Here is a 13,220-nt window from a genome sequence, read left to right as displayed (position 1 = left end):
TTGACCTCCCTGCCCCTCTCTCTTTGCCATCATCTGGATCGCTCTCTTTCTGGAATCCTGTACCTGCAGCCCTTCCCTTCTGATCTTCTTTGACTCCTACCCCACCTGCTGTTTGGCCTCACGGAGGCCTCCAGCCCTCCCTGTTACTCTGCCGTGATTTACTTTCTTCCCTGCAGGCCTTAGGCCCGTTGACCAATCACTCCAGTTACTGGTTGCCAGCACCCTTTGAATCATCTGCAAAACTAGAGCAACAATTTATTAATTCCCAGCGAACAAAATTCAAACGCAGTAGTCAGCAGTCTCACCCACTGCTTCAAGATGATGGCTGCCGGCAAGACCAGAGAACCCGAGGAGCACGAGCCCTTTGCTGCCTTGCATTTGCTGTAAAATGCTTTCTGTGTACTGTCAGAAGCAGTGCTGTGTGGGATACCACACAATGACTAAGGCATTCTGTAACTTTGCTTTCAGCAGAAGTTTTCCGGGCAGCCAGCATCTGGATGCCTGCTCCAAGCCAGCCCTGTTCAGAGATGAAGGAGTGGCTCCTGCTGTCACGGAACCCACACCCAGCAGGAGAGACGGACAAGGGCACTGGCATAGACCCAGGGCTGTGGGAACACAGGAAGTGCCTGTAATTCAGACAGAAGGGGGTCTGGAGGGCTCCCTGGAGGAAGTAGCATCCAAAGGGTGATAGAGGTGGGCAAAGTGTGGAGAGATGTGTAGGGGCCGCATAGAAGGAAGAAAAAGGGCATATCCGGGGCACCCCAGGAACTCAGTCTGGCCAAAATACTACCAGGGAGGGTATTAAAGAAAGAAATACAGGCAGGTCTTCAACAGTACCAGGCTTAGTAGAGTGAGCTACTACACGGGTGGATAGCAGAGGGTGTTATAGGAGGAGGTGGGAGGAACACACTGATTAGATGAGGGGAAGATGCTGTGGGGTGAGGCGAGATATCAGGTCACCAGAGGCCAGGGCATACCAGGAGGCAGGCAGGAAGGAAGAAGGACCAGTTACCTGCCCTATGTGAAGGGTCTTGGAGGCCAAAGGGACAAAGCGGGAGCCGTCAGGAGGCAGAGGGCGTGTGCAGGGTGGGGAATGGGCACACGCAAATAGGCGGCGGGATTAGTGAGCAGGGAGCCTGGCGATGGATGAGCTGGCCGGCCCTGCAGCCCGGATGGCCAGAGGGGGCACTGCGAGCCCGAGAGCAGGGAGAACAGACCTGAGAAAGAACCCCCAGGAGCCCCGTGCTCGGTGGTGCCAGGCTAGCCCAGCCACAGACGTGCTCAGCCTTTGTAGGACTCTCACCACCTTCCAGGAAGTGAGCGGGGCCCAGGGAGTGCAGAATGAGGCCAAGGCGGAGATGGGCCTCCGGGTCCTCTTGTCAGTGACAGGGGAAGATGGACTGGCCAAGGGACATCTGATTGACCCACCTGCCTTCTTGGACTCGTGAGAAGAGCCCAAGTTCAATCCGCGTTTCTCTGTGCTTTCACTTTCCTGATTGAGTGCGTGGCAGGTGAGGGGTGTCCTGAGCCCCCAGCCACACAGATGGCGGTCAGGGTGGAGATCAAGTCCCAGGACACAAAACCTCACTGTCTGTGTTTATGGGGCAGAAGGGTGGGGGCGGATTAGGTAGAACATTGGGTGTTTGCTCTCAGGGTGGGAGTATTGCTTCCCAGGCGGCTAGTGGAGGGGCTCTGATGAGACAATGGGCCTGGCGGACTAACATGGAGAGAATGATTTGGGCAGAGTGACTTTGCAGGAATATTCATGGCTGTGGAAACAGGGATGGAGATGCTGAGGACCTACATGGTGTGGTCTGGTGCGAGGCCAGCACTCGGGCTTTTTTTTTTCTTGGCCGCACCCTATGGCATGTGGGATCTTAGTTTCGCAAGCAGGAATCCAACCCGTGCCCCCTGCATTGGAAACGTGGAGTCTTAACCACTGGGCCGCCAGGGAAGCCCCACTCAGGCTTTCTTGATGTCAGAAGGGTGGTGCAGGATGAGGAAAGGATATAAAGTGTCACCTGACAAGTAAACCACTGTGCCCTCCTGCCCCTCACAGGGACCGCAGGGGAAACTACCCTGCACACTTATTCTTGAGTCTCTTTGACCAGCTGGGTGGGGCCTCTCACCCCTTGGGACCACCCTGCAGCAGCAGGGGTCATTTTATAGCCAAAGGGCCCGGGTGCGCTCTGGAGACCATCATTCTTATCCATCCAAGTAACTGCAGACTGGGCGAGCCCTCCCTCCCCTGCCCTAGAAGGTTTAGGAGCTCGGGACTCAACTGACCCAAGGTCAAACCCCATCTCTGCCCTTGCATGACATGCGTGACTTTCTGCAAGTTGCTTACTGTCTTTCTGCCTGTTTCTTCATCTGTAAAATGGGGACCATAATAACCTACCCATAGGGCTGCTGTGAGACTAAGTTAACTATACACATAAAGCTATCACAGCACCTGGCACTGAGAGCGTTTAATAACTGGTACAATTTTCTACATGTGATACCGATCTCACCCAGAGGGAACACCTCCAGCATAAAGCCCACCGGTCGTCTCACGTCTGCATTTTCAAAGTCTGGGTGCACGAAGGTTACCAGCCCCACTGGACTGGGCCCACACTGACTACATTTGAACCGCAGATCCTCCGGGAGGCCTTCCTTCCTCCCTGGCCCCCCAGGACGCTAGAGCTCCATTCAGTTCTCCCACCACACTCCGCACACCTCACTTGCTGTGCTCTGGAGCTTCTCCCCTCCAGCCTGAGCTCCTCACGGGTACAGCCCCAGACTGCCTATTCATCTATCACCATAGCCGCAACACTGCCCAACCACTGCCCCCCAACCCCGCCCCGAGAGGTTAGTGTTTGTTGGATGAATATTCTGAGGACAGCAGAAGCCTCCTGTGGGCTCTGTTCTCTTGGAGCTGACACATCAGCTAGCTGTACTTCTATGAATTGTTGGAACGGAGATGGGTTACGTGTCCAAGATATTTGAGCTTGAGTCAAAATGATCTTGGAGGTGAGCTCAGTGTAACGGTCACATGGAACTAAGCTTGGGGGGATGTGACACTTAACACCAAACAGGACTGTAGCCAAGGGAAAGTGGACCCCATGCGCAGAGATATGAGATGAGAAATACCAACATTGGGGAAATCCAGGTGGCCAAAGCTCAAAGAAAAGAAACAGGCCTGGATTCGTTCCATTGCCCTTTGGCAAACCATGAAAGTCGATGCATACTCGGGATGTGGATTTGCATTCCCTGCCCATAATGCTTTTCCCATCGTGACCATCTGTGGACTAATGGAATGCCTTATTCACCAGCATGGTATTCCACATGTTACTTTTAATCGAGAAACTCATTTCACAGCAAATGAGGTGAGGCAGTGGACTTGTGACCCTATGACCCACAGGTTTACCTCCTTCACTACCTTTACATCCTTCACTACCCAGTGGCAGAAGCAGCTGGGTAAACAGGTTTGGAATGGCCCGTGGAAGACTCAGTTACGGCGCCATGTGTCCTGAAAGGACAGAGGTGTCTTAGAGGTTGCAGTATGTGCTTGCACGAGTCTCTCCCATAACCAGAATCCACGTGCCCAGGAATCAAGGAATAGAGGTGGGAGGGGTTCCTCTCACCAGTCCCCTCAACAAGGAGGTCTGCGCCTACCAGGGGACAGAGAAATGGCTCCATTGGACTGCAAGTTGCCGCTCACCTGGCTATTTTGGGCTGTTCAGGACACTGAACCAACAAGCGAATAAGGGGATTATTCTACTGCCTGGGGAGCGTCCTCAAAGGGAAACCTGGGCGCTGCTACACAGAAGGGGTAGGGAGGACTGGCCGGAAGCCAGAGAGGCCTCTAGGGCCTCTTTTAGAAATAGCAAGAACGAATGGAAAACTGTAGTAAATAAAGGCTGGATGATTAACTCAGATCTTTCAGGAATAAAGGTTTGGATCAACCATACCAAATCAAGAATCCTGACCAGCTGAGATCTTCGCTGAGAGCGAAGGGAATAGACTCCGCAGTGGCAAAGGAAGTTGTAAATAAGTATCGGCTCCAGCCTCATGATAGTTACAGACTCTATACATAGTCTGGCTTGCTATGCGTGAACACACACATAGTTTTCCTCTTTCCTCGTTATTTCATGCAAGTTTGGGGGAAGTTTTTCCCCTTTAGTTTCATTGTTCTAGGTTCTATTCAGACGAGCTTGTGACTGAACTGGAGGAATCAGCGTAGCCCAGAGACCCACGCTCACTGCTAAGCATTACATTTCCTGTTTGGGGAGCGGCTAAGACCGTCTTACAATTAGTTAGCTGTAAGTTGGGCAGAAACCGAGTTGCTTTTGTAATACTACTGAAGTCCAAATATGTGTAGAAGGGTATGGATGGATGCTGAGTGGCTAAAGGAGAGGACTGTACCAATGATTAAGCCCTTACCTCTGTTTCACACTCACTGTTTTTAACTGTTTTTGTGATACTGGGTATAGAACTGGACACAATTCTACTTTGCCAGCTGGCAGACCATTGGATTCCCCCAACAGGGTGCACTTCAGCGCTGGAGGAAGGAAAAGGGACGAGCTCCAGCCTCGTGGAGCTCTGCAACAGCAGCATGTTCCCACAGCTGAAGCCAGCTGCCGCTCCCAACAAGCTCAGCCCAGCTTCCTTCGGTCCTCAGACACCAGCACCAGGTGAGCAGCTTCCATCCTCAGAGGCACCTCCTCCTGGAGTCGCTACTGCCTTGGTTTTTTAGTGTCTCCTTTAGGCCTTTTTAACGACTGAGTCAACAATTCTACCATATTGTTAAAATAACGTGCATGTTTTCTGTCTCCACTTGGACTGTGACTGATATACACGGAAAGGAAATTTCTATATATTGAAATGAAGTCTCAAAACTACAGTTTTAAATCTTCCATCAACAGTCACTGAGGCTCTGCATTAAGTTTCATCCTCCCGTGGTGTTTCACATGGGCACTGGTCATTGGAATGCCCCATATGTCCATTCTTGGGCTAAATAAAACATTCCAAGCTAAGGCCTGGGGTGATTTCTTACTTCCAAATCTAAACCTTCCTTTGAACCCCCTTCCACTCCAATATTCCTCATCCCGAATTTAGAAGAATTAGAATTAACAACTATTTTGATATTAAAAATGTAAATTGCTATGGCAACGATTAATGTCAATTAGAGGACAGTTTTATGATACACTTATGTCAATGATACTGCAGCGTCCGGACTATCCCACATTATTTTGTTCTGAAACGCGTTTAAAATGAAGACCCACACACCAAAGGGCAGAAGCAGTAGTAACAAACTACCCGTGTCCCCATTTCCACTGCATTCAAGAGTCCACAACCAGGTTCTTGATGTTCTCCATTTATTACTGCAGTACACAACTGCTCTGAAAGTGCAGCACTGACTCACTCCTGTCACAGCTTCTGTGCCTCCACTGGCTAATACCTGGAAATTCATTCTTGGAGTATCGTGGACCACAAGCTTCTCTCTGGGTGGGAAATTATTGTCACTGCCAACATCACAGGGAAACACACACAGGGATAAGAGGGATAAGATGTGAATAGAGGGATAAGATGAGAAGAGCCCTGGAGAGGAGTGGGGACCAGTTTCTGAGGGGTCCTGGAAACAGCCTGCCTGTGCAAAGGGGACTGTGACGCCCCACCTCCCAGCAGCAACCTGATACGTCTGCTAGGTTGGCTCTGGCGCACCTTTTCGCCTTCGTCTTTACAACTGGTGATACCGTAACCGTGTCCTATCTCAGTGTAGCAGAGGCGCATGGAGTCAAAAAGAATTGAAAAGACCTCGCAAGCTAACGTGGAAAACAGGTGGTTTGGAAAAACTGACTCTTCAATCCCCGATTTAAAGCTGTTAGGCAGACCTGGAGAGCTCTAGGGGTAAGATGCTGCCTAGCAGAAATAACTCTTGTTCTAGCCAGTATGTGTTTGATGGGAAAAAAATAACTTTTGAATACTGCAAAGAAAAAGTTGGTGGGGGAGGCATGTGCAGCTCTAGGAAACACAAGTGATTAAAACATCTGAACAAATGAGATCAAAAAAAAAAAAAGTAAACACAAATATGGACAATACACCATAGCACTCGGCCTGACGAAACCCTCACTCACGAACACGTTATACACATATGCACCCACACTCACACACTAATAATAGTCAGGCAGATGCCCAAAGGAGGGCAAATCCAATCATCTACTCTCTTTGGAATTTTTATGGCAAATCTGAGTTTAGGCAAAAGTGAAGACCTCTCTGGGTCTAAACTCAGAAGGCCGCCTTTGCTCCCCATTGTAGCCAATGTTGCTCCTATATTTGTCTGAGCCCTTCACAACTGTCCGGGCACTAGAATTTATTCTTCATATTCCTGGAGTTTAAGTCACTGCTAGATCCCATCTAACTTCACCTGTAATGGAAGCACCTCCCTTTTGGCTCTACACTCCCCTGTTCTTTCAGGAAAAAACATCCCAAGACAGTGGTAATTCCAGGGTGTTCAGGAGTTGCAAAGTAGGAAGACAGTAATATAAATACAATAAGGAAATGCCTGTTACTCTCATATGATTTCTCTGAGACCAGGTGGCTAAGGCCCCCTGGCCTGCAAGGACAGGTTTTAGGAGAGGCCTTAATTTAAGGTACTGCGATTTCTGCTCACAAGAGCCAAGTAAGCCAGTGATCCTTGGAGGCTGCCGTAGGACTGGTCCTCGGTACTTATTTCAACCCTAGGTGCTCTTTGACCTCTCTGATTTCAGTCCTTCTGGAGTCAGATCACCCAGCTTCTCTGATGTGTGCCTGGTCATTTTCAGAGCCTGGCGGCAGCAGCTGCAAGGTTTCTGTCCGGGCATCCTGGATCAGCACGCATCTGCTAACACGCACACCAGGTGATGAGGACTGAAAGTAGGTTTCTCCAACCACTGCAGACAGGTAGAGCCGTGCAAAGAAAGCCATCCATCATGGTCAGCTTTTCTTCAGATGTCCCAGTTTCCAGATCATAGAATTCACCATATTGTGTTAACACCTGGCAACAACCAGCTTTTGCTTCCCTTCCTCAGTCAGAGGCATGCAAGAACCCACAGAAACAGGATGGACACACAGGCCCTGCTCATATGTGGGAAAACGGTTTCAGAAACTGCCCTCAGCTCCTCATCCTGTACTTGGAAGCTCTATTATAATCTAGCTCCTCATTAAACTGGATTCTGCTCTGGTTTAATTTATGAAGTCATACCTTCTAAGTCGCCTCAGTGAAACCAGTGTAGCCCACTGGATTAAACTTCTAAGTGCAGCAGTGCCTAAAAGGAAAGAGTCCCACAGGAGGGAAGACTGGAGGGCATAAGGCAGGAGACAATACAAAATCAGTAACACATTTTCCGAAAGTGGTGGGCTTGGGGGAAGAGGGGCGTGAAATAAACAAAACGTCCCAATAATTTAATGGCAGGTCTAGAAGACAGCATTTATAGCTATTCCGGGACTCTCCAACAAAAAGCTTTTCCTGGATGCACAGACATTCATAATACTGATCACGCTCAGCTGACAGCTCTGGCTTGTACACGTGGTCACGACGCCCTTTGTACAGCAGAGGAGAGCACGACAGGGTGCCCGGGAGGCATCTGGACAGCACACAGAAAAAGGAAAGGCTGAACTCCCCCAACAGAACCCCATTAAAAAAAAAGTTTGTCTATTACAAAGTCACGTTTTCCATTTTTTCCGCTTTATAAAGTCAGCGATGCTGGAGGGTGTCTAGCGGAATCCGTCCTCCAGGAATGAGTGCAAAAGGGGAGCACGAGGCTCAGGGACGTCCCCTCAGTGAGCAGATGGAAGGGCCAGCCGGAGACCTCCCATCCGTTTCAGACAAACACACACATACAGAAAAGGATTATTGCCAGCTTGTGTACTTTCACAATGTGATTTTTGTATTTCGAAAGCTTGAATTGTCCCTGAAAGAAAAAAAATGGGAGAAAAGAGAGCATTCAATACACAGGTCATCTCTAGGCAACACACACACACACACACACACACACACACACACACACACCTCTAGGCAACACACACACACACACACACACACACACACACACACACACACACACACACGGGGAAACCTGGCCTCGGCAGCTCTCGGGCCCTCCTGACACCCCAGGACCTTCCTTCCTTGCTCATCTAATGCCAACACAGCAACCTGCCTCCCGAGTCCCTTCAGCCACTTGGACTCAACTGGTTGCAACTACAAGAGGTCAGAAACAACCCAAACGCGTGTGAACAGGGGACTAAAAATTAATAGGGGACTAAATATTAAAGGGATACTGTGCAGCTTAAAAAAAATGAAAGGAAAAGAAACTCTCTACTAACACAGAAAGATCGCCAAGAGAAACTGAAAACGTTAAGGTGCAGAACAGTGTGTGGACTTGATATGCTGCCTCCTGTGTGAGTGAGGAAATAAGGCTCATATCTGCCTCAAAGAAGTCATACGTAATAAAACGCTGTTACCTGGGGCAGTGTGGTGGCAGGGGAAGGGACACTGGAAGCTGGGCAGATGGAGAAAGAGTGGGACGCAAACCTTTTTCTCTCTTACACACAAACACACACTCACGCACATGCATTTTTTAAAAAAAATTGAACGACAGATTGTATTACATATTCAAAAAAATCAACCAACCAACCAAAAATCCCTTGGTTCAAAACTTATAGCTGCTTATGAAAGGATATTCTAAGAGGTGAAACCTGAGTACACTTTACTTTAGAAACTTAGCACGTGCACACACGCGTGCATGTGCGTGTGTGTGTGTGTAACAGATCTTGTGATGTCTTCTTAGTTGCCTCCTACTGGATGCAGACAGGTTTGGCCGCCCACTAGTACCTCTCCTGTTGCAGCCTAGTAATCCAACAACACCTTGGCAGTTCGCGTCGCCACTTTAATCCCCAGATCTCAGGGCTGGAAGGGGCTTTAGAGGTCACTGCATCTACTGCTCTGGCCCAGCGCTTCAGACTTAAACTCGTCTGAAATTTTGAGACAGAAAAATTCTCATTAACCTGATTTTGGAATGATTTCTTCCATTTAATTTTAATGGAACATTCTAGAAGCTTTGGTTTTAACTGACCTGTCTTAAAATTGCTACAATTGATTGGGTATCTGGCAATTGGTCCAGAATGAATTAATACTGACGAAGGAATATGCTCAGCCCAGCCAAACAGCAGTTTTCTCCTGCTGCTGGCTAACAGATTCTCCTCCACGATGGTGGCAGGCTGACAGTAACTCACAGCCCTCACTACACAGACAATAACTGCAGACAAGCACACTGAGAGGGAAACTGGATGGAGCTGGCGTGGGTGAACTCTGGCTGGGAAGAAACTGATGTTATCTCAAAAGCCCACTGGTATTTTTTGTAACTGACATACATGACCATGCAGCTCAATGATCAATGCTATTGAGAATTTCAATGATTTCCATCTAAGGAGTTGAAGACTGAATACAAAGAGAACTTAGTGGGGTAATCATCTTTTTAAAGGGCCTTTCAAAAGGGCAGACCCCACTGAGGGGCCGCAAGAAGCTAACAAAGAATAAGAATGCATCTGATCATAAGACAGAGAAAAGCAGGCGTTAACTGAGGTGTGCTATTTGAGTCCCCTTAGGGACGCTGTGCTGTGACAGTCTGCACAACGGAGGACACCTCTGATAACAAAGAGTGGTCAGGAAGAAGGATTTGCTGCTTCCTTCTTCCCCTTTGATGCCATCTCTGTCCCTACAGATCAATTGGATCACAAAAGTCAACCAGAAGGGAGACTAGAAAGCCAGGGGTGCGGGAAGGTAGAGTCAGAGAATCTTCTGACTGTGGGAGAATTATCTGTCTTATCTGGAGTAAGAGAGATGGCAGGCAAATATCTGGACTCAGCCCTTTCTGCTGTTTAGTGATGTAAAGAAGAGAATCTTTAGGATTAATCATCACCATACGCAGGCCACCTACGTTCTGGAGAACTCCTGCACTGTGCTGGGGCTGGGCCAGAACAAACCCTCCCGGTGGCAGGTAAGCTGAAGGGCTCTATAGCACCTTCCCACTAAGATACGTAATATTGATTCTAATTCTGTTGCCACAGATCTCTTCATAGTCAGAAATCTCTAAGAAGTCAGAATCATTCTAAGGTTTATTTGTAAAATGGAAATGGGGAGTGACAGAGTAACAGAGCCAGGAGAATCCAGCTGAGTTTTTCCAAAAAGAGTCTGATATAAAGAAAAACAAAGAGCAATGAGGGTGGGCAACAGGCTCCTGACAATGACAGGCTGAAGCAGGCGGGTGGCAGCTGGCGGCTCAGGTCCAGCCTTTCTAAAAAAAAAAAAAGTGGGTTGAGAAGAGCTTGGTGCCAAATTTAGTCTGAGGAATGTGTTCACCTCAAGCCAGCTGGGAACTAATCCTCAGTTATGTCCCTCACCCCAGGCTGCAGGGCACAGAGAGATTAGGAGAAAGAGAGACGGTAGACAGGAAGTGGCAGAGGCCACAATCAATTTTTCTTTTTTCTTTTTTTCTTTTTAAAAGATGGGCTTCTCTTCTTTTAAAAGCAAACTAAAATTTAGACAATCTAGACTGAGCTCCGGAAAGCTAGACCCTCCAAGCACCTAGCAATGTGCAGACTATTGGGAAGGTTTTTGGGTTTGGGTTTGTTCAATGGCTTTCAATGATATAACAGATCGTTTAGAAGGAAATGATAACATCTTTACATCACGGTCTTCAGGGAATCATTCTCTGGCTATCCAGCTGTCCGGCCCAGGCCAGCTCTGGCTTCCTCCTCTCTCCCTCCCTGCAAAGCAAACAAAATTGCAAACCCCCTAGGTTTACTAGGGCAAACTTCAATCTCTCATCTCCACCGAGTGACCACACCAAGTTCATTCTCCATCAAGAGAGATCACTGCTTCTGTGCATGTCAGCCTAGACATGCAGGGACCCAGAATCTACCCCTCTCCCCAACCGCCCCAAACCAGCAGCTAACTGGGACTTCTACCGAAGCCATGGTTAAAAGGGCAATGTTTATTTGTAATGGTAATAGAGGTCAAATGACATACTCCTAAAATATTAGCAGCCACATGTAACGTCACAAAACATCAGATAAATTGAGGAAAAGTATTTGTGGTTCAAGAATTATTTAAATAGCAGTTTTTAATTTCTTCATAGATAGTGATCTACTTGGAAGGGAGGAGAGGGAGGGAGGACAAGAAGGCTAAAGTTTGGGGCCTCTAAAACGGCAGCTCAAACCACCACAAGCTGGGTATGCGCATCTCCTTGGAACACCCCTTTTACCACTTACAAGGTTAAATCAATAAAGGTGAAATATGAAGTCTTTCTCAAGTCTGTTAGGACAATGAAGTGAGTTGGGTTTTTTGTTTAGACTCTAATACTCCTCTCATTCTCCCAAGTCTGTGCTTCAAGGAGAACACCTAACCCATGAATGCTCCCTTCAATCTGCCCTATAAAAAAGATATTGGGCGGGGGGGGGGGGGGGGGGGGCAACAAAAAGAACAAAGAGACTACAAAACAGCAATTATGCAACTTACGCAACTATATGACTTCTCAAAGCAATTCAAAGATCTTTTCCTGGGGAGTTTAGTGTTAGCTGAGAGGAGAGGGAATAATTTTACGTCTTCCATTCTGTCTATTCCAGTTTCATTTTAAAGCTTTTTTTTTTATGGAACCTAAGATGCTGTTGAATTTTAAAGGCACCACCATTAAGAGGTAAATGCTGCCAATTAAACTACGACAAAAACCTTTCTTATCACATTCACTGTAAGCACCCCAATTTTAGGGACATTAAAAGCAAAAGAAAAGGAACCTTAGAATTAACTATGGTAGTGCTGTTACAACATGTCCACTATAGCACCAGAGGCCTCTGGGAATGTAACTGGTTTATTTTGAGTATCTGCTGCTTTCCAGCCTACACATCAATGTATCAGTATTAGAGCTGATACATGGTTTTCATCCATCTCAGAATTCTATATTGACTATACAGAGAAACTCTTTAAATTGCAATTTTGAAAATCTAATGTTATCATCTAGAAGCTGAATTTATAATAAAGGAATTAAACTATTGAAAAAACAGATATGAGTGGCATGAGTGTATAGGAATTCTGGGACTGTTTATTACTCAGACCCCTGGCCACCCGCTTCTGTCCCTCACAGTGTCATGCCATCTCTTTAGCTCATTTGAGCAATGTAGGTCTCCTATTCCTTAAAAAGCCTCCCTTCCTTCCCGGGAGAGGGGAGTTCTGAAGCAGCTACTACAGCTGACATGATCTTTTCCATTTTAGAAATTCTCCATTTCTTAGGGATGGGTTTGGGGCGGGGACAGTTACTGTCCAGGAATGTGCTCTCGGGTCGGGCACGTGGAGATACCGTCCTTTTATCCATTCCTCTCATCCAGAGTAAATTTACCCAATTCAACTCCTTCTGCTAAAGATACACACATGGACTTGGAACTCCCTTAACTGAAATACAAATATTCTTAAAGTGAATGCTTCAGTTGACCCAGCCTTCGATATCCCAGGGTCTCTCTCTGCCAGCAAACACGTGGTGGTCTAGCCACAATACAACCTGGAACCGTGCCTCCTACACAGCCCTGACATCTACCCCCAGTTCACTTTAACCGCTGAAACTCAGAAGTTCCATCACTTGTTTCCTCGCAACTGACAAATACCACCAGCAAACGAGACATACCTCTCACCTAACCCATACTGTGGCCTGTGGAACTGTCCTATTAGTCACAGGACACTGTCAGACGGCTTAAAAATGGCCACGTCCAGGCAAAAGAAAATGGATCTCTGGGCCATTTCTAATCATGGAATGTTGGCATCCAAAGACACCAGAGACATGTCAGTCCGTGGAAACTCATTTTCCAAATCAGAAAACAGAAGTGTAGCGAGGCTCATCGACCTGCCCAGGGCTTCACCAGGAGGCATGTGACCCAGGCAGGATAAGTCAGTGGCTTTGGACTCAGCGGTTTCCTCTGAGACTGTGGCATCAGTCCATGAGGAGGAGCTGAAGCAGGCTCAATGCTGGCAGAGGCAAGCCTGGGGACAAGTGGGGAGAGGGCATTCCCTTGGGAAGAGGGTCCTACGGTTGAGAGGTATGTCACAAGGTTACAGAGAAGGTAGACAAGGCCCTACCCTGAGTGTGAGAGACAGAGGGGGAGCGTCCGATCAGCGGCCGCTGCTGTTCACCAGGCCATGAAACTCCTCCCAGGCC

General features: G+C 47.8%; 1 protein-coding gene across 2 annotated transcripts in view; it reads right to left on the bottom strand.

Annotated features, from left to right (window-relative positions):
* Nucleotides 1-4,423: 4,423 nt before the first annotated feature.
* EIF4E2 (eukaryotic translation initiation factor 4E family member 2) overlaps nucleotides 4,424-13,220 on the bottom strand; it is a 30,201-nt gene continuing 21,404 nt past the window's right edge. Inside the window, exons 7-8 of one of the 2 annotated variants that reach the window (XM_079923600.1) lie at nucleotides 13,142-13,220; nucleotides 7,794-7,931 (exon numbers count right to left, since the gene is read on the bottom strand). In XM_079923600.1, the coding sequence (XP_079779726.1) occupies nucleotides 13,175-13,220 (46 nt within the window). In that variant the 3' untranslated portion in view covers nucleotides 7,794-7,931; nucleotides 13,142-13,174. Of the gene's footprint in view, nucleotides 7,932-13,141 lie in introns of both variants that reach the window. The other variant, XM_079923601.1, reaches the window with a different exon arrangement.

This window comes from Stenella coeruleoalba (genome assembly GCF_951394435.1).
Source record: "Stenella coeruleoalba genome assembly, chromosome: 6".
In the NCBI taxonomy this organism is placed as follows: Eukaryota; Metazoa; Chordata; class Mammalia; order Artiodactyla; family Delphinidae; genus Stenella; species Stenella coeruleoalba.
The sequence above is the reverse complement of the archived record's forward strand: the minus strand, read 5'-3'. Positions and strand labels throughout refer to the sequence as shown.